General features: G+C 36.2%; 1 protein-coding gene across 8 annotated transcripts in view; it reads right to left on the reverse strand.

Moving 5' to 3' along the window:
- The window catches only part of Tgs1 (trimethylguanosine synthase 1), a 48,990-nt gene that overhangs the window by 19,635 nt on the left and 4,282 nt on the right, over positions 1-25,073 (reverse strand). For all 8 annotated transcript variants that reach the window (XM_020179769.2, XM_074068664.1, XM_020179772.2 and 5 more), the window contains 7 exons: positions 23,346-23,518; positions 22,438-23,254; positions 19,889-20,006; positions 18,316-18,402; positions 16,106-16,280; positions 3,649-3,952; positions 1,106-1,258 (listed from right to left, as the gene is read on the reverse strand). In XM_020179769.2, coding sequence (XP_020035358.2) covers positions 1,106-1,258; positions 3,649-3,952; positions 16,106-16,280; positions 18,316-18,402; positions 19,889-20,006; positions 22,438-23,254; positions 23,346-23,518 — 1,827 coding nt within the window. The remainder of the gene's footprint in view (positions 1-1,105; positions 1,259-3,648; positions 3,953-16,105; positions 16,281-18,315; positions 18,403-19,888; positions 20,007-22,437; positions 23,255-23,345; positions 23,519-25,073) is intronic.

The raw sequence follows: 25,073 nt of genomic DNA on the forward strand, positions 1-25,073 counted from the left end.
AATAGCAGAACCCTCATTATTTTCAGAAATGAGGTACTATGCTTACTTTGGAGGACAGAGAATACTGCTCTCCTTTCCCAGCAGACGAAATTTACATTTCTCAGAAACATACTTCTCTGAACAAAGTGATGTGCCAATTTTCCTGTTTCTTCCCCTTACAAAACTGTAATGGCTCCTTATTACAGGAAGAAAGAGTATAAATTCCTTTTATAGAACTTCAAAGTTTTCCAGTCTTGTTTCTCCTAATGAACCACTATAAACTTTCCTCAACACTTACATTTTGCAAATTATTATAAGGAGTTTATAGAAACCCCAAAATTCTACCATAGAATAAAACCTCCTGATTTTGAGAATTAACAAAGACCGAATGAGTTAAGAAAATTGTTCAGGATCAGAGTAGGAAAGATTGAGGAAGAATTATAAATTTCCAGTGCCAATTAATTAAAGTATAACTTTCTGTTCTTGGTAATTCTTCATTAGACATTCTTTTTAACAGTTAATGATTACTTTTGCTATCAATCTTAAGATGTTACAAATATAGGTTATACCGGAATCATAAAAACCCAAACTGAGGATACTATATAAAATAACTGGCCTCTGTTCCTTTGAAAAATGTTTAAATAGGGACAGGGTATAGTTCAATGGTATAGCACTTGTCTAGTACATGTGAGGTCCTGGGTTCAATTTCTGACATGAAGGCAGGGGTTGTGAGAGTCTGAAGAACTATTACAGATTAAAGGAACTAAACAAACATGGAAACTAAATGCAATATATGATCCTGCACTGGAACAGAAAAAAAATTCTATAAAGGAAATGATTAAGATAACTGATGAAACCCTGTAGAAATAATTTATTATTTTTACATAAAAATATCTTTGTTCTAGGGCTGAGGTCATGGATCAAGTAGTAAAGCGCCTACCTAGCAGGTGTGAGGCCCTGAGTTCAAACCCCAGTACTGTCCAAATAAATCAATAAATCCTTGTTCTTAGGAAATGCATGCTAAAGTATTAAAGGGTAGTGGCATGATATCTGCAATTGATCAGAAAAACACACACACATGCAAACACAGAATGACAAACAGAGTGAAAAAATGCATATACGTTACCTCTGTCCAACTTAATCCCATCATCAAAACGGGAGAAGAGCCTGTATCTTTGGGCCCAGTATTTTGCCAGCTCAGGAACAGAGGCTATCTCAGGAGGCAGAACATTTACCTTTTTGTTCTTGTTTTTCTTCTTCTTTTTCTTTTTTATTTCAGCTAAAACAAAAAACAAAGAATACAGGTGCTCACTATGAAAAAAGAAAAGAAAACCACAGAGCAATGTATCTGCTAGGGGTAGCCATGGCAAATAATCACAATTTTGAATTGCTCCAGAACACTTCTGTAATGAACAACCCACCCACAGCAGCAGGAGGGAAACACCACTTGCTTCAGATCACAGTCTTTGTTTTGTTACTACCTTGAAAGGCTGGAAAAGTAACTCAGGCTTTCTAAGCTCCAGTATTTTATTCCTATAAAAGTAATGAATGAATGAATGAATGCTTAGTATTTTAATAACTTCATTTGCAGCATGGACAGGAGATACAGGTTGGGCATACCTAATCTGAAATGATGAGATCCAAAATCTGAAACTATTTGAGCGCTAAGATTACACCACAAGTGGAAAATTCCACACTGACCTCATGTGACCAGTTGTAGTCAAAACCCAGGCACACTAAAAATAGTGTATAAAATTATACATCTCCAGGCTATGAGTATAAGGTGCATAGGAAATATAAATGAATGTGTGACAGGACTTGGGTCCTACCTCCAAGATATCATCACATATACACAAATATTCTAAAATCTGGGGGGGGGGGGAAAGGAGTACAAAATCTGAAACATCTCTGATAATGGATACTAAACCTGTATGCAGAAGCACTGTAATAGGAATAAAAGCTATTATTTCTGTTAACTACAATACTACTTTAGTTGGTAACTATTTCTCTTCACTTTAAAACAAAATCTTCCAAGGACCAATAAAGCTGTTGCCCTGACATATTAATCCTAAAAAACATATGGCATCTGAGAAATTGATACATTTTTTTCCATTCCATAGAAAAAGATATCACAGGCTGAATGAGTTCCTTTTCTTTAATAAATGATTATTAATTTGATTATTGATTATTTGGCTTAAATCCCTAGCAGATTAGAAGCAGCAAGGCAGAAAGATGAGTGCAGTCACGGTTAAATATAAAAGTGAGATTATAGCTGACAAAACACTATTATAGTTAAGTGGTCTTCAATGATAGGACTATGTTTTGATCTGGTCATTGGATCACTGGAAATAGCAAAAAGTATCAATAGCAAAGTACTGTAAGTAAGTATTTTTCAACAGATAGAATGACAATTCTGGGTAGAATAATGTGTTGTTGTTTAAAGTCTATCTCGTAACTGCCATAATGTTAAGTAACCTAAGCACTAAATGCCAGAATTCCCCGATCACTCTAAAAATCAACATATGCCAAATGCCTGTGTGAAGACAGTATCACCCCACGTAAGAATTATCAGCATCATGACAACTAGTGTTTATGGAAGTAGGGTAGTACAGCAAGATGGGACTTATGAATCAGAGAACTTGGTACTGAGCTCTAGGTTATTATTCCATTTACTTGGGATAATTTCTTAATTTCTCTGAGCTTTATGTTCTGTATATATAGAATGGACAATAAAGTCACCCACTTTAGTGGGCTATCTTGTAGATTAAGTAAGAACAAGGCATGAGAAACCATCCAGAAATCTGCAAGTGTCATATGAACACTGGCTAATACAACACTGATAAAAAAATTTAAACTACCTGAAGTATGTTGTTTAGAAAGGCCTAAAGAGATATGTGATATAAAGATCATAGAAATATGCTTACCCACACACAGAAAAGCAAGTCTACTCAACTCAAACGAGTTATTTTCCTCAACACTAAATTCAGAAACAAATAATGAAGGATCACAATATAGTTGTTTTGTAAGAACAAATCTAAAATGGTTCATACTGAGTACTGTATCAAATGAAAAGTTCTACCTTATGAAAAAAGTTTCAATGTTCCACTGATTACAACTTTACTTTTGAATTATCAAAAACCTTTTGCTATAAAAAAATTCCAACAGTACAAAAGGACATAAAGCAAAAATGTAACTTTTTTCCATTCATTAGAGTCTAAGGATTATGAATACTTTTATGTCAATAAACCATCAAACTGCCCCCCACAAACTACCACAATTAACTTAAAAAAAAAACAAAAAAAACCCCAAAACGAATTACCAAAAAGAAAACCAAGCTACAACACATTTCAAGAAGGATGGGCCACGCCACCCCAAGGAACAGTAGCAGCAGAGACCAACCACAAAGGTAGCTGTGGTCCTCATATGCAGTATTCCCATGAGTTTTCCTTTTGATACTCTCTTGCTTACTTAGCTGAGAGTGAAGAGTGCTTGGGGTGCCAAATGTGCTTAGGGTTAGCACATTTACCTTAATATGCCTTCTCTCACCTTCAAATTGACAATAAATCCTGAGGCATAAATGGCGCAAAAGTGAAAACTAAGTACAAATTAAAGAAAAAATATAGTCACAGAAATTCACAAGGAAACTGAAGCATCTAAAGATGCTCTTACCTTCAGTGTCTACCTGAGGACAGTCTGGTATTTCTTCAGTTACAGAATCTTGCTTCTCTGCAACAGCTGCTACCAAGCTGTAGCCTTCATTCTTTTCTGTTTCAAATTCCCCAGCTGAAGAGATGGCCTCACGTTTTTCAGGTTCTGGATTTCTAGTCTCCATTGGGTAATCAGCTGTTTTAGCAGACATGTCTTGGTCTTCTGAATCACTGCTTGTGCAAGTGTCTTCCATGTGACAGTGTAAAAATGATTCCTGTGATGCTTCATCATCTCGTTCATTAACATATTTTAGGAATTTTTCCACCTAAAAATTTAAGATATTATCATGAGCCTGAATTAACTGTAAACAGTATAGTATCTTCTCACCCTTTACCATTTGTGAGTTGACTGACAAGCTGTGTGTCATATTATTAGCATCACACAAGCTAATAAAGTAATTCTGGGCTAATTAGAATTTATCTGGTCATCCCATGACCTTATTAAAGATTTCTTTAAAAGAAAATGTCACATTAAACACTTCCTGATATAAAATAAGAATATAAAGCAAATAGTCCAAGTAGCTTTCCATAAAGGCTTCTAACAATGTCATTACTAATATACGTACTTACTGTTCATTTCATTTTTAATCTTAGTTTTTTCAATTTACATAGAACTTTCTGTAATGACCAAGCAACAACATATGTTAAATGTTACATGGTATCAAAGATGAACTCTAAAAGATTTAGAGCCAATTTTTTAAAAAAAACTACAATCAGTGCTACCTTATAAACAATGATCACTGCTGGGTGCCGGTGGCTCATGCTATAATCCTAGCTCAGGAGGCAGAGATAAGGAAGAAAACTGTTCGAAGTCAGCCCAGGCAAATAGTTCACAAGACCCCCATCTAGAAAACACCCAACACAAAAAAGGGCTGGTGGAGTGGCTCAAGTGGTAGAATGCCTGCCTAGGAAGCATGAGGTCCTGAAGTCAAATCTTAGTACTGCCGAAAACAAAACAAAACAGAAAGAAGAGCACTGCCTTTTAATGAAACAGCACAGCCAGTATGATTAAGTCCTTAACAAAGGAGTTTATTTGTGGAAATGTTAACAAGGTCCAAGGTCAGATGATATACTTTAAGTCTCTTTGTATCAGGTCTTCGGCACATTCTTAAAAATGAGTAAATTAGAATGTTAGAATGAGAGTGGTAGACACACACACACACACACACACACACACACACACACACACACACACACGATGGTCAACAACCCAGAATCTTCCTCTGAGGGAAATGTGTCTATAACTAATCAGAAAAACTTGTACAGGACAGATTGGACTGATAGTACAAAGTCTGTTTCACCTATATCCAGGACCACTAAAATATTTACTAAATATTATCAGCAACCAACCAACCTGGAAAATAATAAAAAATAAAAGCAGCTACAAATGTGTGGCATGGTCATTGTGGAATTTGAGATTTTGTTCTCTTCTCTAAAGAGCTGCTGGCAATCAATATGAACCACATGAAGCCTCTGCTCATGAGAAGGTGCTTTTCCCCCTGGAAAGTAGAAGGACAACTCATCAAATTACTTTTGCTTTCCAGGAGCTTGAATGGCAAGCATAGCAAAGTCCAAGAGAGGGGATATGAATTTTTCAGGTTAGAATAGGAGTCAATAGAATTGGGCTTGCATTTCATGCTACTGGGGTGAGCATGTAATTTCAAAGTATAATTCAGAATTAATGCTTACAGTAAGCACTGTATCAGAATATAGACTACTAGAGCATATTCAGGTTGGCTGGCAAGAGGGCAAGGTAGAAGCTTTCTCCATCTGACTCAGTGAATGAGAGGAGTCAGGATAACAAAGGAGAGACTGTATTTGGAAGAAAGAAAGGAAGAGCACTGAGAACCATGAAAGAGGGACAGGACAGCTGAAAAGCATGGAGAAAAAGAAAGGAGCAGCGTCAATTAGGAAGCAGTTTGCAGCTCAGCCCCAGCTCCTCTGGGGAGGGTAAAGGGAAGCTGAAGCCTCCACAGGGTAAGCTAGGTGGCCTTGGTAATGAACTACCAGATATAGCTGTGGGATAAGCCCACACACCTGGACATCTGCCCCTGTGAGACAGGCTAACATTGGAGAAAGCAATCAAAGCCCTCTTTCATTCCTTTTATCTCGGAGAGCTGTGGCTAGGGACCATCTTGACAGAGAACATACAGTTTGAGACTATCTCAGGACAACTAGCCACAGTGTTAAGGAAGAAATCTCTTGGTGGCTACAAGAGATAGCACTAAAGAGGGAGAGGGGCTGACCAGGGCAAGTTGAGAAGTTTAAGCAACCAAGAACTAGGGAAGTGAAAGGGTTCGTGAAGGGCAATGATGACAGTAAGTTTCATTGCCTGAGGAACATTTTGGAAACAGAGCTCTGAGCCGGCTGGCTGTGGGGAATGCTGCCAGTAGGGTTTGGGACTGAGCTATCTTTTAGACAACAAATAACTGCAGCTCAGGGAGTCTTAGGATACTCGGCTAGTGTCTAGGAGACACCCATGAGATGTGGTTGTCGAGAGTGACAGGGTCTGACGTGGACCCAAGGCGTGCTCCTTGGCTAGAGTAGTGCTGAAGATCACTGTGAAAATAGAGCACTGAACCCACAGCTGGCATAGTGCTCTGACTTGAGGAGATGCTTGCTGGCAGTGGAGGTTTGTCACCAGGTATGGTTTGAGATTGACCTATTCTGGGGATAATGAACAACTGCAACTCAGGGAGTCATTGGACACCTGGCCACAGTATCAGGATGGTAGACAGCCATGAGATGGGGTGATGGAGGGAGAGGGGCTGATGTGGATCTACTTAAAAGTAGTGTTCTTCCTGATAAGAGCAAGTCCCATTCTCTGAGAAGCACAGAGCCCATGACTGGCAGAGTGCTCAGCATCCAGGAGCTAACTGCTGGCTGCAATTCTTGGTGCTCAGGCAGGGCTGAGAACTCTGAGCATGGACCAAGGGATCACACAAAATCTCCCAGACTCTTCCCACACACAGGGTGATAAATTTCTGAGTAGGCAGTCAAAAGAACAATGCAGGAGGTATCACAATACCTGACTTCAAACTATATTACAAAGCAATAACAATAAAAACAGCATGGTACTGGCACAAAAACAGACATGAAGACCAGTGGAACAGAATAGAGGACCCAGATATGAAGCCACACAACTATAAGCAACTTATCTTTGACAAAGGAGCTAAAAATATACGATGGAGAAATAGCAGCCTCTTCAACAAAAACTGCTGGGCAAACTGGTTAGCAGTCTGCAAAAAACTGAAACCAGATCCATGTATATCACCCTATACCAAGATTAACTCAAAATGGATCAAGGATCTTAATATCAGCCCCAAACTCTTAAGTTGATATAAGAAAGAGTAGGTAATACTCTGGAGTTAGTAGGTATAGATAAGAACTTTCTCAATGAAACCCCAGCAGCACAGCAACTAAGAGATAGCATAGATAAATGGGACCTCATAAAACTAAAAAGCTTCTGTTCATCAAAAGAAATGGTCTCTAAACTGAAGAGAACACCCACAGAGTGGGAGAAAATATTTGCCAGCTATACATCAGACAAAGGACTGATAACCAGAATATATAGGGAACTCAAAAAACTAAATTCTCCCAAAACTAATGAACCAATAAAGAAATGGGCACGTGAACTAAACAGAACTTTCTCAAAAGAAGAAATTCAAATGGCCAGAAAACACATGAAAAAATGCTCACCATCTCTAGCAATAAAGGAAATGCAAATTAAAACAACGCTAAGATTCCACCTCACCCCTGTTAGAATAGCCATCATCAGCAACACCACCAACAACAGGTGTTGGCGAGGATGCGGGGAAAAAGGAACCCTCTTACACTATTGGTGGGAATGTAGACTAGTACAACCACTCTGGAAAAAAATTTGGAGGCTACTTAAAAAGCTAAACATTGATCTACCATTTGATCCAGCAATACCACTCTTGGGGATATACCCAAAAGACTGTTACTCCAGAGGCACCTGCACATCCATGTTTATTGTGGCACTATTCACAATAGCCAAGTTATGGAAACAGCCAAGATGCCCCAGCACTGACGAATGGATTAAGAAAATGTGGTATCTATACACAATGGAATTTTATGCAGCCATGAAGAAGAATGAAATGTTATCATTTGCTGGTAAATGGATGGAATTGGAGAACATCATTCTGAGTGAGGTTAGCCTGGCCCAAAAGACCAAAAATCGTATGTTCTCCCTCATATGTGGACATTAGATCAAGGGCAAACACAACAAGGGGATTGGACTATGAGCACATGATAAAAGCGAGAGCACACAAGGGAGGGGTGAGGATGGGTAAGACACCTAAAAAACTAGCTAGCATTTGTTGTCCTTAACGCAGAGAAACTAAAGCAGATACCTTAAAAGCAACTGAGGCCAATAGGAAAAGGGGAACAAGTACTAGAGAAAAGGTGAGATCAAAAAGAATTAACCTAGAAGGTAACACCCATGCACAGGAAATCAATGTGAGTCAATGCCCTGTATAGCTATCCTTATCTCAACCAGCAAAAACCCTTGTCCCTTCCTATTATTGCTTATACTCTCTCTACAACAAAATTAGAAATAAGGGCAAAATAGTTTCTGCTGGGTATTGAAGGGGGGGAGAGGGAGGGGGCGGAGTGGGTGGTAAGGGGGGGGGTGGGGGCAGGGGGGAGAAATGAACCAAGCCTAGTATGCACATATGAATAATAAAAGAAAAATGAAAAAAAAAAAAATCAAAAAAAAATTTCTGAGTAGGGTCTGAAAGAACGGAAACCTGCAGGCAGAAGACCTGAGTGCCTCAGTTCTCCACCACCAGTATAGAACTCAGTGCTCTGTTTGTTCCCTACATTATCAGATGAATTTGGGAGACTCCCCTAGCGTTGTGTGTGAGGTGTCTCTGGGGGCACAAACTGGGGGTTTGTGTAGTAAGTGGGAACATGTCTGGCCCATAGACTACAAAGCACTGAGTGGCCAGAAGTGGTTTTTCCAGGACACAAAGAAGGGAAACTTCTAAGGTGAAAGTAGCAAAGAAGTAAACAACTGACCCTTGACCAACCCTGCTTGCAACCCACACATATCAAGCCAAACACAGGAACTATAAGAGATTCCAGCTAGTCTCTATCTGAGGGATCAGGCCTAGTGCTCTGAGCAGGTTGGCAGAAGTTTGGCTATTGAACTGTACAACAGTCCAATGGTGAGAAACTACACCTAAACCCTGCCACTCTACCGTCTTGCCTGAATGTCGAGAACACTTCAACTGAAGACTACAGGTGCTTAAACTTCCAACCAATAACTTGGCCTCAGATGTGTAAATGTTAATACAGAAACACAAGAAGTATGAAAAAACAAGGTCAACATCTCCATGGTTTTACAAACACTAAGGATAATGAAGAGGACTAAAGCCCAAAGAACTCAAAAGCATAATTGTAAGAATGATCAACAAAATTAAAGAGGACACATATAAACTAACTGAATGAATTCCAAGAGAATACAAATAAACAGATGATCAAAATAAGGAGGACAACCATGATATGAAAGAGAAATTCAATAAAGATACAGAAATTTTGGGGAAAAAAATCAAACTGAAATCCTAGCATTGAAAAGCTCAATGAATCAAATAAAAAATCCAGTTGATCCTCTTCAATAGAGTGGATCAAATCAAAGACAGAATACTAGGGCTTAAAGATAAAGTAGAAGTATTAGAACAGAAGTACAGATGGAATATGTAAGACATCTGGAATACTATTAGAAGCCCAAATCTACCAATTACGGGCATAGAAGAAGTACAAGCTACAAGGCATAGAAAATGTATTTAGTAAAATAATAGGAGAAAAAAAATTCAAAATCTTGAGAAAAAAGACAGACATACAAGTGCAAGAGGCTTTAGGTCACTCAACAAGACCAGAAAAGAACCCCTCCAATACATATCACAGTTAAAACATTAAATAAACAGAACAAAGAAAGATATTGAAAGCTGCAAGAAATAAGTGCCAAGTAAAAACCAAAAAGCAACAACAAAATACAACAAAACCCATCAGAATAACAGCAGATTTCTCAACAAAAAGGGTAAAAGCAAGGAGGGCATGGAATGATGTATTTTAAGCTCTGAAAGAAAATTACTAAGTAACTGCCAACCTAGATTACTATATCCAGCAGAACTATCCTCCATAATTGAAGGAGAAATTAGAAACATCCAAGATAAACAAAAATTCATGATCACCTAGTCAGTACTGCAGAAGTTACTTAAAGTAATCCTACAGGCAGAAAAGGAAGATAAATGCAACCAAGATGTGGGAAAGAATAGATCTCAATAGACAAATTGATAAGCAAATGAGGATTAGGAAAGAGCCAAACATTATAAAAACAAGAAAAAAACAGGATTACTGCATACCTTTCAATAATAACTTTAAGTGTTAATGGTCTTAATTCTCCAATCAAAAGACTGGCAAAATTCCCAGATTATTTCTGCAGTTTTATTGTGTTTATATTGTTTGTACAATTCTCCCCATTTTTCTCCTCCCAGTCTCCCCCATCTTAATATTTACTAGATCTCTTCTACCTATCCCAGTCTGCATTTTCATTAACACCTTCTGTTAGCTCAGTACCACCCCTTCCTGCCATATAAAATTTTACACCTTATATTATTTACTAGTTATACCATCTCCTTCCCATTACTACCCTTATTACCTTTATTACCTTATTATCGCCAAGATCACAAAGATTCATCTTTGCTCCAACAGACAACTAAAGATATGAGAACAGTAGCAGTAATTGATCCTCTTTAGGGATTGCTGTAATTTCAAGGCTACCGTTTAGCAACTGTGCTAGCTTTAGCAACTAAGCTTTTCTCCTTGTGCAGAATAGTGGGTAGCACCAAACATCTTGAGAATAACAAGCTGAGTGGTTGACTCTTGAGCCATCTATAGACAAGAAAATACACCAGAGTTCACCCACTAAAAAGTCCTAAATAATCTTTCATAAATTCCCAACTAAAGGGACATAGGAGATTGCAACCTCCAACCAAAAACTACCCCAGATGCATAAATCTCAACACAGAAACATGAAACAGCAAGGCAATAGCTCTCTCTCAAAGCCACTTTACCACTAAGGACTTAAACAATAGCAAAGAGGAGAAATATCAATCACTGAACTAAAAAAGATAATAGTAACAATGATCAGTGAGCTCAAAGAAGAGACACGTAAGCTAGTGACTGAATTCGGAGAGGACAGGAATAAACAACTAACTGAGCTCAAAGAGAATTCAAACAGACGAATGAAATAAGTTAAGACAATGGCAGATATAAAAGAAGAAATCAATAAAGATATAGAAATCCTGAAAATCAATCATTTTGAAATGAATAGCTCAGTATCCCAAATAAAAACCTAAATAGAAAGTTTGGTTAACAGAATGGAGCAAGTTGAAAAGAAGGTATCAGGAACAGAAGACAAAGCAAGGGAATTATATCACTCAGTCAAAGAACATGAAAAAATGCTAAGAAAAGATGACTGGAACATGCAAGACGTCTAGATTTGGTCAAAAGACCAAATCTGCAAATCATGAGTATAGAATAGACACAAACTAAAGACATAGATAACTTACTCAGTAACACAATAGCTGAAAACTTCCCCAATGTCAAGAAAGGGAAAACAACCAGGTACAGGAGGCTTTCAGAATACCAAGCTGGCAGGATCAGAAAACAAACACCCCATAAAAAATGAAATTATGTTGTTTGTAGGTAAATGGATGGAATTGAAGAACATCATGTTAAGTGAAGTAAGCCAGGTTCAGAAAGGTAAGGACCACATTTTCTCTCATATGTGGAAGACAGATCCAAAAGATAAACATATGCATAAAACCAAACATAATCATATACATTTATATATAGAACATGTTTGCAATAGTGGAATTATTATATGGAACTCAGGGGAAGAGGGAAAGGAAAAGAGAATGATGGAGTCAACAATATTGAAATACACAGCATCTATGCAGGTAGATACATAATGATATGTACTGAAAGCTGTTGAGTATTAAGGGTAGGAGGGGGAGAGTAACAAAGTGGGTTGAACTGACCAAAACACAGTATATTCACAGCTGAGATACATCAAGAAATCTCTTTAAACACTGACTTTGTAATTAAAAATGAAGGACAGGATTGTGAAATAGGTCCTGTTTGGGGAGGGTGGGTACTTTGGGGAGGGAGGAGGATGAATGGAGGAGATGAAGGAGGGTGAATAAGATCAATGTACTTTGTATACACATATGAAATATAACAATGAAACCTTCTGCAATTGTTTTAGGTGGTGAAGGGGAAGGATGAGAGGGAGAGATGGTGGCAGGGAATCTACAATGTAAGCATATTCAGAAATGTCACAATGAATCCCTCCTGTACAACTAATGTGTGCTAATAAAAATGCTTTGAGAAAGGAAATAAAGTGGTGATTGAATTAAAAACAAGACTCAACCATTTGTTGCTTACAGGAAACACACCTCAGTGATAGATACAGTCTTAAAATGAGATGGAAAAAGATTTTCAAACAAATGGAGCCTGAAAGCAAGCAAAAACTGTATTTATCTCTGACAAAGCAGACTTCAAGACAAAATAATCAGAAGAGAGGAAGAATGTCATTTCCTATTGATAAAGGAAACAATTCATCCAGCGGAGATAACAACTGTAAACTCATACTACAGACTGTTGGCATATCCAATTTCATTAAACACTACTGGATACAAAGCACAAATAAACCCCTAAGACTGGGGACTTCAATTCCCTACTTTCATAGATAGATAGGTCATCCAGTCCAAAAAAAAAAACAAAAACCAACAGAGAAACTTCAGTATTAAATGATACTACAAACCAAGTGGACATCAACAGATGTCTATAGAATATCCCACTCAAAAGCTGCAGAATACACATTCTTCTCGGAAGCCCATGAAACTTTCTCCAAAACAGGTATTTTAGTACAAAAAAGCAAGTCTTAAGAAATATAAGAAAAGAGAAATAATTTCCTGTATTTTATCAGACCACAATGGAATAAAACTAGAAATCAAAAAAAAATAACAGAAAATATTCAAACTCATGGAGACTGACCAACACGTTGCTCAATGACCAATGGGTCATTGAGGAAATAAGAGGGGAAATTCAAATAACCTTAATAATGCACCTCAAGCTTGTAGAAAAATAAGAACAAGCCAAATCTCGAATTAGTAGGTAGAAAGAAGTAAAAAGGTTAGGGTAGAAATTAATGAACTGGAGACTGAAAAACAATACAAAAGCATCAATGAAACAAAAAGTTAGTGCTTTGAAAAGACAATGGCCACATCCTTAGTTACACTAACAAAAAGGAGAGGAAAAACCCAAATAATTAAAATCAGGTATATCACAACAAATATCAATGAAATTCAGACGATCAGTAGGGAACACTTTGAAAATTTCTATTCTAATGGACTGGAGAAATCTAGAAAAAAATAAATTTCTACAATTGACCCAAGATGGTATCAACCATTTAACAGATCTATAATGAATAGAGATTGAAGCAGTAAAAGTTTCCCAATAAATAAAGAAAAGCCCAGGACTTCCTGGGTTCACTGCTGAATCCTGTAAGACCTTTAAAAAGAATTAACACCGAAGTTCTTCAAACTATTCCATAAAACAGAAAAGGAAGAAACTCTACCAAACACATTCCATGAAGCCAATATTACCCTGATACCCAAGCTGGATTAAAAAAACAAAAAAGAAAATTATAGGCCAATTCCCCTGATGAACATAGATGCAAAAATGCTCAATAAAATACTTGCAAACTGAATTCAACAACACATCACATCATATACCATGATCAAGTTAGTTTCATTCTAGAAATGTAAGAATGGTTCAACATACACATATTGTAAACAATACAGCACATAAATAAAGAACAAAAAACTTACGTGATTATCTCAATAGATGCAGAAAATGCCTTTGACAAAATTCAATATCCCTTCATAACCAAAGCTCAATATAACAATGATTATATATGACAAACTTACAGTCAACACTGTACTAAATGAGGAAAAACTGAAACTATTTCCCATAAAGTCAAGAATGAGACCAAAGTATCTACTTTCTCCACTTTTGTTCAATACAGTGCTTGAATTTCTAGCCAGAGCACTAAGTCAAGAGGAAGAAACAAAAGGAATACAAACAGGAAAAAAACCCAAATTATCTTTATTTATAGATGATATAACTCTTACATATGATAAACACTTGGCAGAATTAACATTGTGAAAGTGGCTATCTACTGAAAAAATCTATAGATTCTCTGCAATCCCCATCAAAAATTTCAATGCCATTCATCACAGAAATAGAAAAATCAGTCCAAAAAGTCATATGTAAGAATAAAAGACCCTAAATAGCCAAAGCAATCCTGAGGAAAAAAGAGCAATGGTAAAGGTGTCCTAATACATGACTTCAAATTATACTATAGAACCATAGTAACAAAACCAGTATGGTATTGGCACAAAAACAGATACCTAGACCAATGGAATAGAATAAAAGATCCAGAAATAAGCCCATCTGGTTGCAGCCATTTGAATTTTGACAAAACAGCCAAAAACATCCACTGGAGAAAAGACAGTCTCTTCAACAAATGGTGCTGGGAAAACTAGACATACACACGTAGAAGAATGAAACTAGATCCCTATCTCTCATCCTGTACACAAATCAATTCAAAATGGGTCAAGGATATTAATATAAGACCTGAAACTTTGAAAACTACTATGAGAAAACACTTAAGATACAGGCATAAGCAACTACTTTCTGAATAGGACTCCAACTACTCAGGATAAGGGCAACAGCTGACAAATGGGATCATATCAACTAAAAAAGCTTCTGCACATCAAAGGAAACAATTACTAGAATGAAGAGACAACCCATGGAAAGGGAGAAAACCTTTACAAGTTATGTATGTATGTACGAATTTATTTACACTTGCAAAATGCTCTACCACTTGAGCCATGCCTCCAGTCTATCTTGTTCTGGTTATGTTCTGGAGATGAAGTCTAGCTAACTATTTGCCTGGGCTAGCCTTGAACTTGAGATCCTCTTGATCTCAGTTTCCCAAGTAGCTAGGGTTGCCTGGCTCTCTGCAAGTTATTCATTGGACAAATACCCAGAATATATACAGCCCAAATATTAAACACCGAAACAACAAACAAATCAGTTAATAAATGGCCAAGTGAACTGAACAATCTTCAAAAGAGTACAAATGGCTAATAAATACATTAAGAAACGTTGACCATCCTTAGCTATAAAGGAAATGAAAATTAAAATGACACTAAAATTTCATCTCACCTCAGTTAGAATGGGTATCATCAAGAAAACAAACAACAAATTCTGATGAGCATGCAGGGGTGGGGAGAAGGAACCCTTATACACTGCTGGTATGACTGTAAAGAATTAGTGAAGCCATTATGGAAATCGATATGAAGTTTCCTCAAGAAACTAAAAATGGAACTACCTTATGCTGCTATACTACTCTCAGGGCATATACCCAAAGGAAACTAAATCAACATACAATAGAGCTACCTGTATACGCATGTTTACAGTAGCACTATATGGTATGGAATCAGCCTAAATGTTGCCAAACCAATAACTGGATAAAGGAATTATGGAACATATATACAATGGAGTAGTATTTAGCAATAGGAAGAATTAAATTATGTCATCTGCAGGAAAATGGATAGAACTGGAAATCAGTGTTAAGGAAGATATGCCACGTTCAGAAATAAAAATAAAACATGTCTTTGCTCATATTTGTAATTTAGACCTAAAAAAATGTATATAGTATAACATGACTAAAAAAGGGGACTGTCTGGAGGGTGGGTACCAGTGGCAAAGAGGAAGGAAAGGAGAAAGTGATGGGGGGGTGAATATGATGGAAAGTTACATCATATACATGTATGAAAGTAACAATGAAATTATGAAATTCAGAAAAACTTAAAATGGAGGCCAAGTTGGGAGAGGAGTTAAGAAAGAATAATATGGGATAAATGGATTTGATCAAAGCATATTATATGCATGTATATAAATAACCACTACCCCTTTGTATGATTAAATTATGCTATTATAAATAATGAAAAATGAGTGTGGACTATCAGAATCCTATTTCATCTAACACAGATGAAACATCCTTTTTTCTTATCTGTTACATCCAGGCAGCACAATTTGACTTACCTTCCAGGCTGTATTTTCACCAACACTCCCTTTCATATTACCTCAACTTTTTTTTTTCTTCCCAAATCTAGTTTACACAATATATACATTCAGTAAATAAGTGGAAAAGATACTCATAGAAACAGGTTTCCCATCTGAATACAATGATTTTAAGGAGTCAAATTCATAAAACATGACTCCATCTTTTTGAAGTATAAAACAAAATTTATACATACCTTACTCAGAGTTTTACTTTTCTTGAAAACTGTTTTTTCTGACTCTTCAGTAAAGAAGATATGTTTATTTTTCATCTTTATTTGTCTGCGCATGTCCAGGTACTTTGATTTATGTTTCACATTCTTCTCTAGGTACCTGACCTGTCGATGACTGAAATTTGGAATCCCTCCATATCTGTATTCAAATCAAAAGAATGACTCACACATTAAGTTCTAGGAGAGTGTTTCCTCATAGAGGAAAAGAGAATAAAATTAACAATTTCCATTAGTTTTTTGCTCTTAGTAGCCACCATTTTAATTTTATTAAATTATGAAAATGATGAAGTAAAAATTGCAGATGTGTTTATGGTCTAACTTTTCTGTTAATTTTAAAAACAACTGTGAAACACCAAAGATGGACAAAGCAACTTTTTCTTTTTGAGACAGTATCTCACTATGTAGTCCAGGCTCGTCTTGAACTTGGTGATCCTCCTGCCTCAGCCTCCTAAATTCTGGGATTACAAGTATGCAATGCTATGCCCAGCATACAACATTTCTGATGTAAAGTAGAAAGTAAAACCTCAAAATATATAATGGACTGCAATAAAAAAATAGTAAAAAACACATCCCACTGTCAGGGAAAATTTTCTCAAAGTTGGGTGATACCTGTTAGTTCTTAATACAAATCTGGACATGTCCAATTTGTCCTAACAGTGTACACTGAGTTCTTAGCTTAGCGAAATCTGAGCTTATAAAAGAAGCAAACCATCATTTTCAAAGTGATTACATCATACCTGATCTAACTATTGAAAATTTTCCAGTCCTAAAAGATATATATCTTCCAGGAAGCTTTGTTCGAGTCTATCAACCTCACTTAACTCTCTCTTCTTTTAGTCATGCTATAAACTTCTTTATGATAACGGTTTGTCAAATAATATCACATGTACCTAGCAATAAATTCTGCTAGGGATTTAAAAACCCTTTACATTGCTAAATTTTATGATCTTTAGCCATAAATGATTATGTGAACTGTCTTGAAGTACTTAAAAGAGGTAACTTTACAAACTATTTATAGTATTATAATTATCACCGTGTACTTTTGAACTAATATGGAGTCAATGTAAGTCAGTTATGAGACATAACCCATGTTATTTTCTTTCTGACTTCATTACATGTAGGTATCTAAGTTTAATAACTTATAAAATAGGTAAGTAGTATATGAAGTCTCAACCCTCAGAAACATCAAAGATTTGAAGACTTGTGTAAGCTGACATAAACAGTAAATTATTTAGCTCATCAACTCAGTTCACTCTTCCTGTCCTATGACATGAAATTGCTGGCTGTTCTTATGCAGTTATCTACTTATTCATACTTTCCTTATAGTTAGTGTTTGGGCATTTAATCTCAGAGAAAACTTAGGTCTCCATACCCAAATGTTAATTGTGGCTGTTTGTAATAGCAAAATGCACTTCAATAAGTGAATGAATTAAAAAACAATGAATTAAACACAATGCCTTCACTGAAAGGATTAGGCAAATGCTGTATCTATCAAAAAGGAAGGATATCCATGGTACATTACTGAGAGGGGGAAAAGCAAGCTACAGAGTATGCATAGTATAATCCCACTTGTGTGCTTTATAAAAAGGGAAGTAATGTATGTGCATCTACACAAGTCATAAAAACACACAAGTAAACTTGGAAGGATATATGCTAAACTTTTTAAAACACTGATTACTTGTGGGAATGATTTCAAAATAAGATTTTCACTTTTTACTGCTGTATCATCTGAGTTTTAATACTTTCATAATAAAAAAAGCAAAAATATTATTACAGATTGGATCTTTTCATGGCATTTCTGCCATGGTCTTCCTATACACACAGGGATACAGGAGATACAAGGTAAGAACCATGTTTTAGAACTTACAAGAGCTGGGCTTAAATTCCTTTTCCAGGAAATGACATGATCTTGACCAAGTCAAAACCTCTGTAAGCTACAGTGAGTTTATCTATGAAATGGAGTAACACTGGATTGCTATGAAATGCAACTGAGTTAATGCAGCAACTAGATCAAATATATAGCAGTATCTACTAGAATTTGTATAGTAAGTTAGTGTTTCAATTGTAACATCTCAAATATAGTATCACTTATTATCTCTATGAATACTCTAGCATTTGAAGAAAGCTGGAGTGGTTAGGATTTCTAGAAGACAATAGTTTTCACAAGTAATTACTTTTGTCCTGAGCCATGCTTGAATCCTAGAAGGGAACCATTATCATCAAGGTCTGAATCTGGGTTTTCATCGATGTCCAGTTCATGGCTAAACAAATAAAAAAAGGTAGTGATAAGCCATTATCTCCAGAGCCCATCAGTTCAGGAAAATATCAATAGTCAAGCACAGTTCATCATTCCAGGAATTCGGAAGAAATGCTACTTTAATCAGGATTTTCCAAATGACTTAAAAGTACTCACTAGTGTTTGGAAGATAGTAATATACACTAGAATCTCAAACATGTCAAGTAATTATTTCTAGTTCTGAACATAGTACAAATAAGGAGCACTCCATTTTCCTTTGGAAAAACACCATTAAAAGTTACAGCCAGGCAAGATAGAAAAAAAAGTTGCAGCCTTAAATTAATCTCCTAGAGTACTTTTTAGAGTTTCTCCCTAAAAACAAAGAAATATTTGAGAAGTATCAATCTGACCAAAAATATTTAAAACAAACACTGTTATTAAGAAATATAGGTTGTGATACAAGTGATAGTAAGTAACCCAAAAGAATCTACCTACTAGGTACCTTTTAGAAACCTTGGCTACCTGAGCAATATCACAATTGTATTTGTATTGTAAACAAATACAGCAAAAAATAATTCTTACAAAGTTTGTCCTTCTAATTAAGTTGGCTAAATATTGCTAAGTTTCTACTGGGTCCTAGGAATGTAAGTGTACATATGGTCTCTGCTTTTAGGACTTGTAGGAATAGAAGAATTAATAAGCAGTGCCTACCATGTAGAGAGAATACTCTGTAAGGCATGCTCTTCTGTTCTAAGTTACTGAGCTTCCAGAGTTTGCCTACTGCTTTTCTAGAGGTTATACGGAGCATAAGAAGTCTTATATGGAGCACTTCATATTCTATGAGAGAACTGAAATACTTCTAAATAAGGTTGAAATTCTATAATGATCAACACCTACCTTGTTATATATAGTACTAGTATTTCACCACATCCTATTTCACAGTATACCTTACATTACCCTGTTTAATGATGCTATAGGTGTTAAACAGAAAAAGCACTGTCTAGGGTGGAGTTGGTCTGGGTTGTAACTTTAGATCAGCAACTGTTACAAAGTAACTCTGAGCATGGCACTTATCTTTATCTCAGTATTCCTACCCATTCAATATAGCATTAAAGATTACTTTAGCAATAAAAATTTGAGATAACATATACTCAGACTTTTTAAGAAAAAATTAGAACTTTATATATATATAAAGTTATTAGCTGAAAGTATCCATTAATAGCTACCAAGTGTCAGATATACCACATGCTAGCTCTAATATACCCAATGATCTCACCAAAGGGAGGGGTGAAGCCATCAATCCCACTTTATAGATGAGAAATTAAAAAATGTATTTAGAGTTTGTGAGTGTCAGAGTTGGAATATGACAATAAGTTCAAAAGTTCAGAGTCTTCCCAATAGTTCCTGCCTCTTAGGATTAGCAATGTTGTAGCTATAACAAACATTTAATAACCATTCACAAATGCTTACACTAATGCAATTTAAAGACAGAGGTAATATGTAAAACCTACCTCCTCTTGAGTTTGCTGGGCTTATTCTCAGGTGGATCTTCTTCATTCTCATCTCCACCAATCCCATTGGTATGTGATCTGTCTTTGCTTGCACTTGATCCCAATGACTCCTGTGACTCTAAACAGGCAGAGATATTGCAGTGGGTTTTCCCCTTGGTTTGGCAGCTTTTCTGCCATTTGCAAAGGCAATAAAATTATTTCCATTCCTTTCCTACAGTGAACTGTACGTGTGCATCAGGAAAAGTGCCAGGCTCCATCTAGTTGTGTGTGCAGATTCAGTTTGAGTAAAAAACAAAAAAACAAAAAAAACCAGAGTTGTGTCTGTCAGGTTTAAAAGTTTCCATGATCTGGGCTGGGGATATAGTTCAGTGGTATTAGCATCTGGTTAGCATGCATGAGGCCCTGGATCAATACCCAACCCATGCATGCGCACACATAAAGAAATTTCCATGATGTAACTACATAATCATGCATTGCATTATGATGTTTAGTCAATGATGGACTATACAGTCAAATATTCAATGTATATCCTAAGATTATATATTGCCTACGGATGTCTCAACTGTTAAATTTTTTTTTGACACAGGATCTCACTATGTAGCTCAGGCTGGTCTTGAACTCATGATCTTCTCACCTTGGCCTCTTAAGTACTGAGATTACAGATGTGCACCATCACATACACCCTCAAATGTTTTAAGTATACTGTCTGCAAAACAATGAAATTGCCTAATGATGCATTTCTCAGAATGTATCCTCCCTATCGTTAAGTGATTCATGACTGTACTTTAAAAAAACAAACTAAAACTGCTTCTTAGCTGTTCACAGCTACACAAGTTAACCTATCAAATTACCTTTGGGATAGCTGTCGGTATTCACATTTTTAAGGAACTTTAAGTGACTCCACAGACCCCATGATCACATTGATTAAAATAGATCTTCTTATCATTACCAAGCAAACATATGTCATCAACATAACTCTTAAATTAATAATGGAAGTAACCAAGACAAGTACTACCTTTTATAACTGTGGTGGTTCCAAATGAGGCACACATTTACCTTTATCCTACATTTCATCACACTGAAGATAATGGGTAAGTAAGACTAGAAAAGGAAAGGTGTCTAGGGTAGATAGCAGGAAGCTCTGACTGTAGGAAGGCAGATTCAGGAAAATATCAACCACAAAGAATAGAAATCACATGTATATAGAAATGTAGCACATACCTTACAATTTGATCTTAAAGCAAAAACTAAAATCCTCAAATAGATCCCAATAGCAGACACACTACAGCAAATTACAGAAGTACACAAGCTATACATAAGTAAGGGACAGGCAATAGAAAGCAGACTTTGAGAGGTTTTACTGTGTTTGGGAAGGGAAAAAGTAGGAAAATGAAGAAAAAGGAAAAAAGCAGGTGGTAACAATGCATACATTGACCAATATGTACATTACAAATTTTATGCTCAAATTAAGTACAGAAAGTTATCTCGAGTGAATGGAAGAGTATCAGAAAACTAATATAAAATTATCAGATAAAAAAGAATGAAAATAACAGCAAAATAGAAAGAAATGAGAATCCTGTATTGAGGTAACTTCCTTTTTAACAGTACAGAAGAAAGGAAAGAAGCTGATAGAGCTCTTTGAAAACTTTCAACTAGAAGATTAGCAATCTGACATGAGCACAACAAATCCAATTGTTAAGTGACAGGTCAAAATGTTTTGCTTCATACAGAAATAAGTCTGAGAACAAAGTCACTCTAGTATCAAACATCAAGGATACCAAGACTAGAAAATTCAAAAGTCATAAAAATTCCTTTCCTATTTCTCTGGTGCCATTGGTTAGAAGAAACTTCTTTTTAGCAAGAACATTCTCATTACACCTACTCTGAGCATCTTTTAACCTACTTTTCTTCAGAAATAAATTTATTTTTAAATAGTCTTAATCAGGAGTCAACCATGTTCCTCATCATGGTATTTTATTAATGAGAATCCTGAGATAAATCCTTCCAGCTACAAATCAGTATCATGCCTTGTTGATATTCTCTATAGAGCAAAAAGTTCATTTGTCCTAAATGAATTCCACATATGACTCATAATATGCTTGCCTAAAGTCAAATGCTTGCTCTAAACTGCCTTTAGCTCATTTGTTCTGGAAAAATGAAAAGTCTAAGTTTACTCTAAATTAGATTTCCCAAGAGATTTACAAGGCTGGTGGAGGAGTGGCTCAAATGGTAGAGCACCTGCCTAGCAAGTGTGAGGCCCTGAGTTCAAAGCTCAGTATCACCAAAAAAAAAAAAAGATTTACAAGTCTTTCTTCATTGGCTACCAAGGCACAAGAGGAAAGAATACTTTTCAGGACCCAATGAAAATATTCTTATTAATACAAAAGGGCAAAGAAACGAGTTACAATAGTAAGATGGATTAAATAGTTTCATTAGTATACTATGAAATAGAGTTGATATTTAACAGTACCATAAAGGATTAGTGGTAATTATTCTAAAGATTCATTTTGCTAACTATTACTTGGCAGAATAAATCTGGCTAATCTTACCTTGAGCTGGTTGGTCTGTGCTTCTATTTCCAGATAAGTTGCTTTCCTTGCTCGCTCCATTACATGGTTTATTCTGGCCAGAAGCAGGGCACTCTCTCCCACTGGTAACTTCATTCAGCTGTCCACAACCTACAGAGGAATCTAACTGGCTCTGTTCTATCTCCTCTGACCTCAAAGTTATATTACTGATTCCATCAAGTATTTCATTATGATCCTTTTCACTTGAACCAGAGCTTTCTTTATCAACTGCATTAGGTGAAGACAGAGAAGATACTAAGTTCACTTTTATGCTATTTTCATCATTCTTATTGTCACTTTCTATTTGAGACATGCAAGCATCTGTATCACAGCTTCGTGAAGCATCGAAAGTCCAACCCTGAGCCTCCCAGTACTGAAACTGCTCCAAGTAGTACCAATAAAGTTGACTATAATGCTGCTCCCATTCTTCCTTTGTATCGGGAAAGTTCCAAGGTTCACAACATAGCACTTCATCTGGGTGTTTTTCTTGCCAGTTTTGCCACAGCAGTCTTCCTCCATATTCATTCCAATACTTTTCCCATTTCTCTGTAATTTCTAGCTTTGGAGATAATGTATTTTCAACAGAAAGGTTTTCTGTTTCATTATCTCCTTTGCTTTGAAGGTCACATGTTCTGATGTTTTCATACTGCTCAACTGAAGATGGACCATCTGAAACCAAAAGGTCATCTTCTTCATATTCTTTTCTCCAAGATTCTTGCATAATTTCATCTAAGTACTTCTTTTGATGTTTTTTCTTTTTCTTTTTCATTTTAACTTTATTTCTAGTATTCATAGACACCTACATTAGATAAATAACTTGAATACAAAATGTACTTCATATTTTATGAAGAAAATAAAGAAATATAAATATCAAAGTACACTAAAGTTACCTCAAAATTCTTATATGCAGATACACCACCAAACTGAAGTGGCAATCCCATACTTTTCATGAGCTCAGCTTCAGAGTCAAGCTCACTTTCATTTGGGTTGAAGTCTTTGTTGTCACAGGATTTTTCAGTGCCCTGAGAATGATCATACTCCTCCTCTTCTGTAGTTTGATCTCCTACAGAAGGCATTTGTTAGTTTAGCTTTAGAGAAAATTTAGAGGCAGGTTTTCTTATCTTCATGATAAAGAACCTGAGATCTAGAGTGATCATGTGACTTGCTCAAAACCACACAAATGTTATGATTTTATAGGGAAAAAAAATGATGCTAACATGGACTAGAATCAAAACACCCAATGAAGCCGGGCACTGGTGGCTCATGCCTGTAGTCCTAGCTACTCAGGAGGCAGAGATTGGGAGGATCACAGTTTGGGGTTCGAAGCCAGTCCTGGGCAAACAGTTTGCGAGACCTATCTCAAAAAAATCCATCATAAAAAAGGCTGGTGGAGTGGCTCAAGTGTAGGCCCTAGTTCGAACCCCAGTTGCAACAAACAAACAAACAAACAAACAAAAGAACCAAAATCAAAGAAGAACCAATGAAAAATCAAGAAACAACATCTTATCTGGCATGCCTGTCACTATGAGTCAAGCTGCCCTTTGAATGCCAGGCAGTGTGCAAAGTGCTGAGGGTGGAAGCAAGAGGGCACAGGGTAGTTTAACTGGGGAAATACTTACACATTCACAGTCCTATCTACAAAATTACTGAACACAATCAGTGAAATAAGGTAATGATGTGTGGGATTATGTTAGGAGACAGTAACCACAGAGGTGAGAGGTATATCCCCAAGCCCTGCCAGATACTTTAATAGGAATTTAGGTCCTTGGATTCTGTGGAAGAGTTGATTTAATCAAAGAACTAGAATTTGTTCAAGCTCCTCCATTCTAGATATTATAGAAAAAACTAGTGTAAAAAGCAAGTTTTACTTTGCCTTAATATAGCTATTGAATAGATTATACCACTGATAAGAAAAATGTCATTCAAGTGCTCTATTAATGATCTAAAATGTGGGATAACAAAAATAACTTTATACATTAGCATCCTTAGTGTTGAGCTGCACTTGATGATCTCAGGCAATAGAATACTGAATCTTATACAGCAAAAAGGGAACTGATAAATAAAAATTTCATATTGGCAAATTCTAGTAAACAGGCTCCTAAAAGAGGGAAAAACATACCCATGTAAATAGCAAAGTTAACTCCACTCACCATTACATTCAATGAACTTATGAAAGCTCAGGAGAGAGCAGCATGGGGAAATTAATTAAGTTTTATGTTTCTGTCACGGTATGCATTTTCTCGGGTTCAGTGGGACCCTAATGTTTACGGAAACCTTATTTATATAGCATAGCATTGAAACCCTAACCAAACATTTCATCCAGTGCACAACTAAAGAAATATAAGTATTCCACCTTTATGAGAGTTAAGGGAACTATGGGAGACTGTATTGGAACTCTGGCTTCTAGCTCCATGCTGAAGTTCTCTCCATGTCTAGAAAAATAAAAGCTATATACAGAAAGACAAGTGGGGTAGGGAAGTTTGAGAGATTTAAGTGAGAGTCAATGTAGAGACCAAAATCTACTTGTTATTTGGGTAAGTTAACACAAATGAGATGGCAGTCTCTTTACTTCAGATCAAAGACTCTGGACGTTCACTTAGAATCCATTCTGATTCATT

The sequence above is a fragment of the Castor canadensis genome, chromosome 3 (assembly GCF_047511655.1).
Source record: "Castor canadensis chromosome 3, mCasCan1.hap1v2, whole genome shotgun sequence".
Taxonomy (NCBI): domain Eukaryota; kingdom Metazoa; phylum Chordata; class Mammalia; order Rodentia; family Castoridae; genus Castor; species Castor canadensis.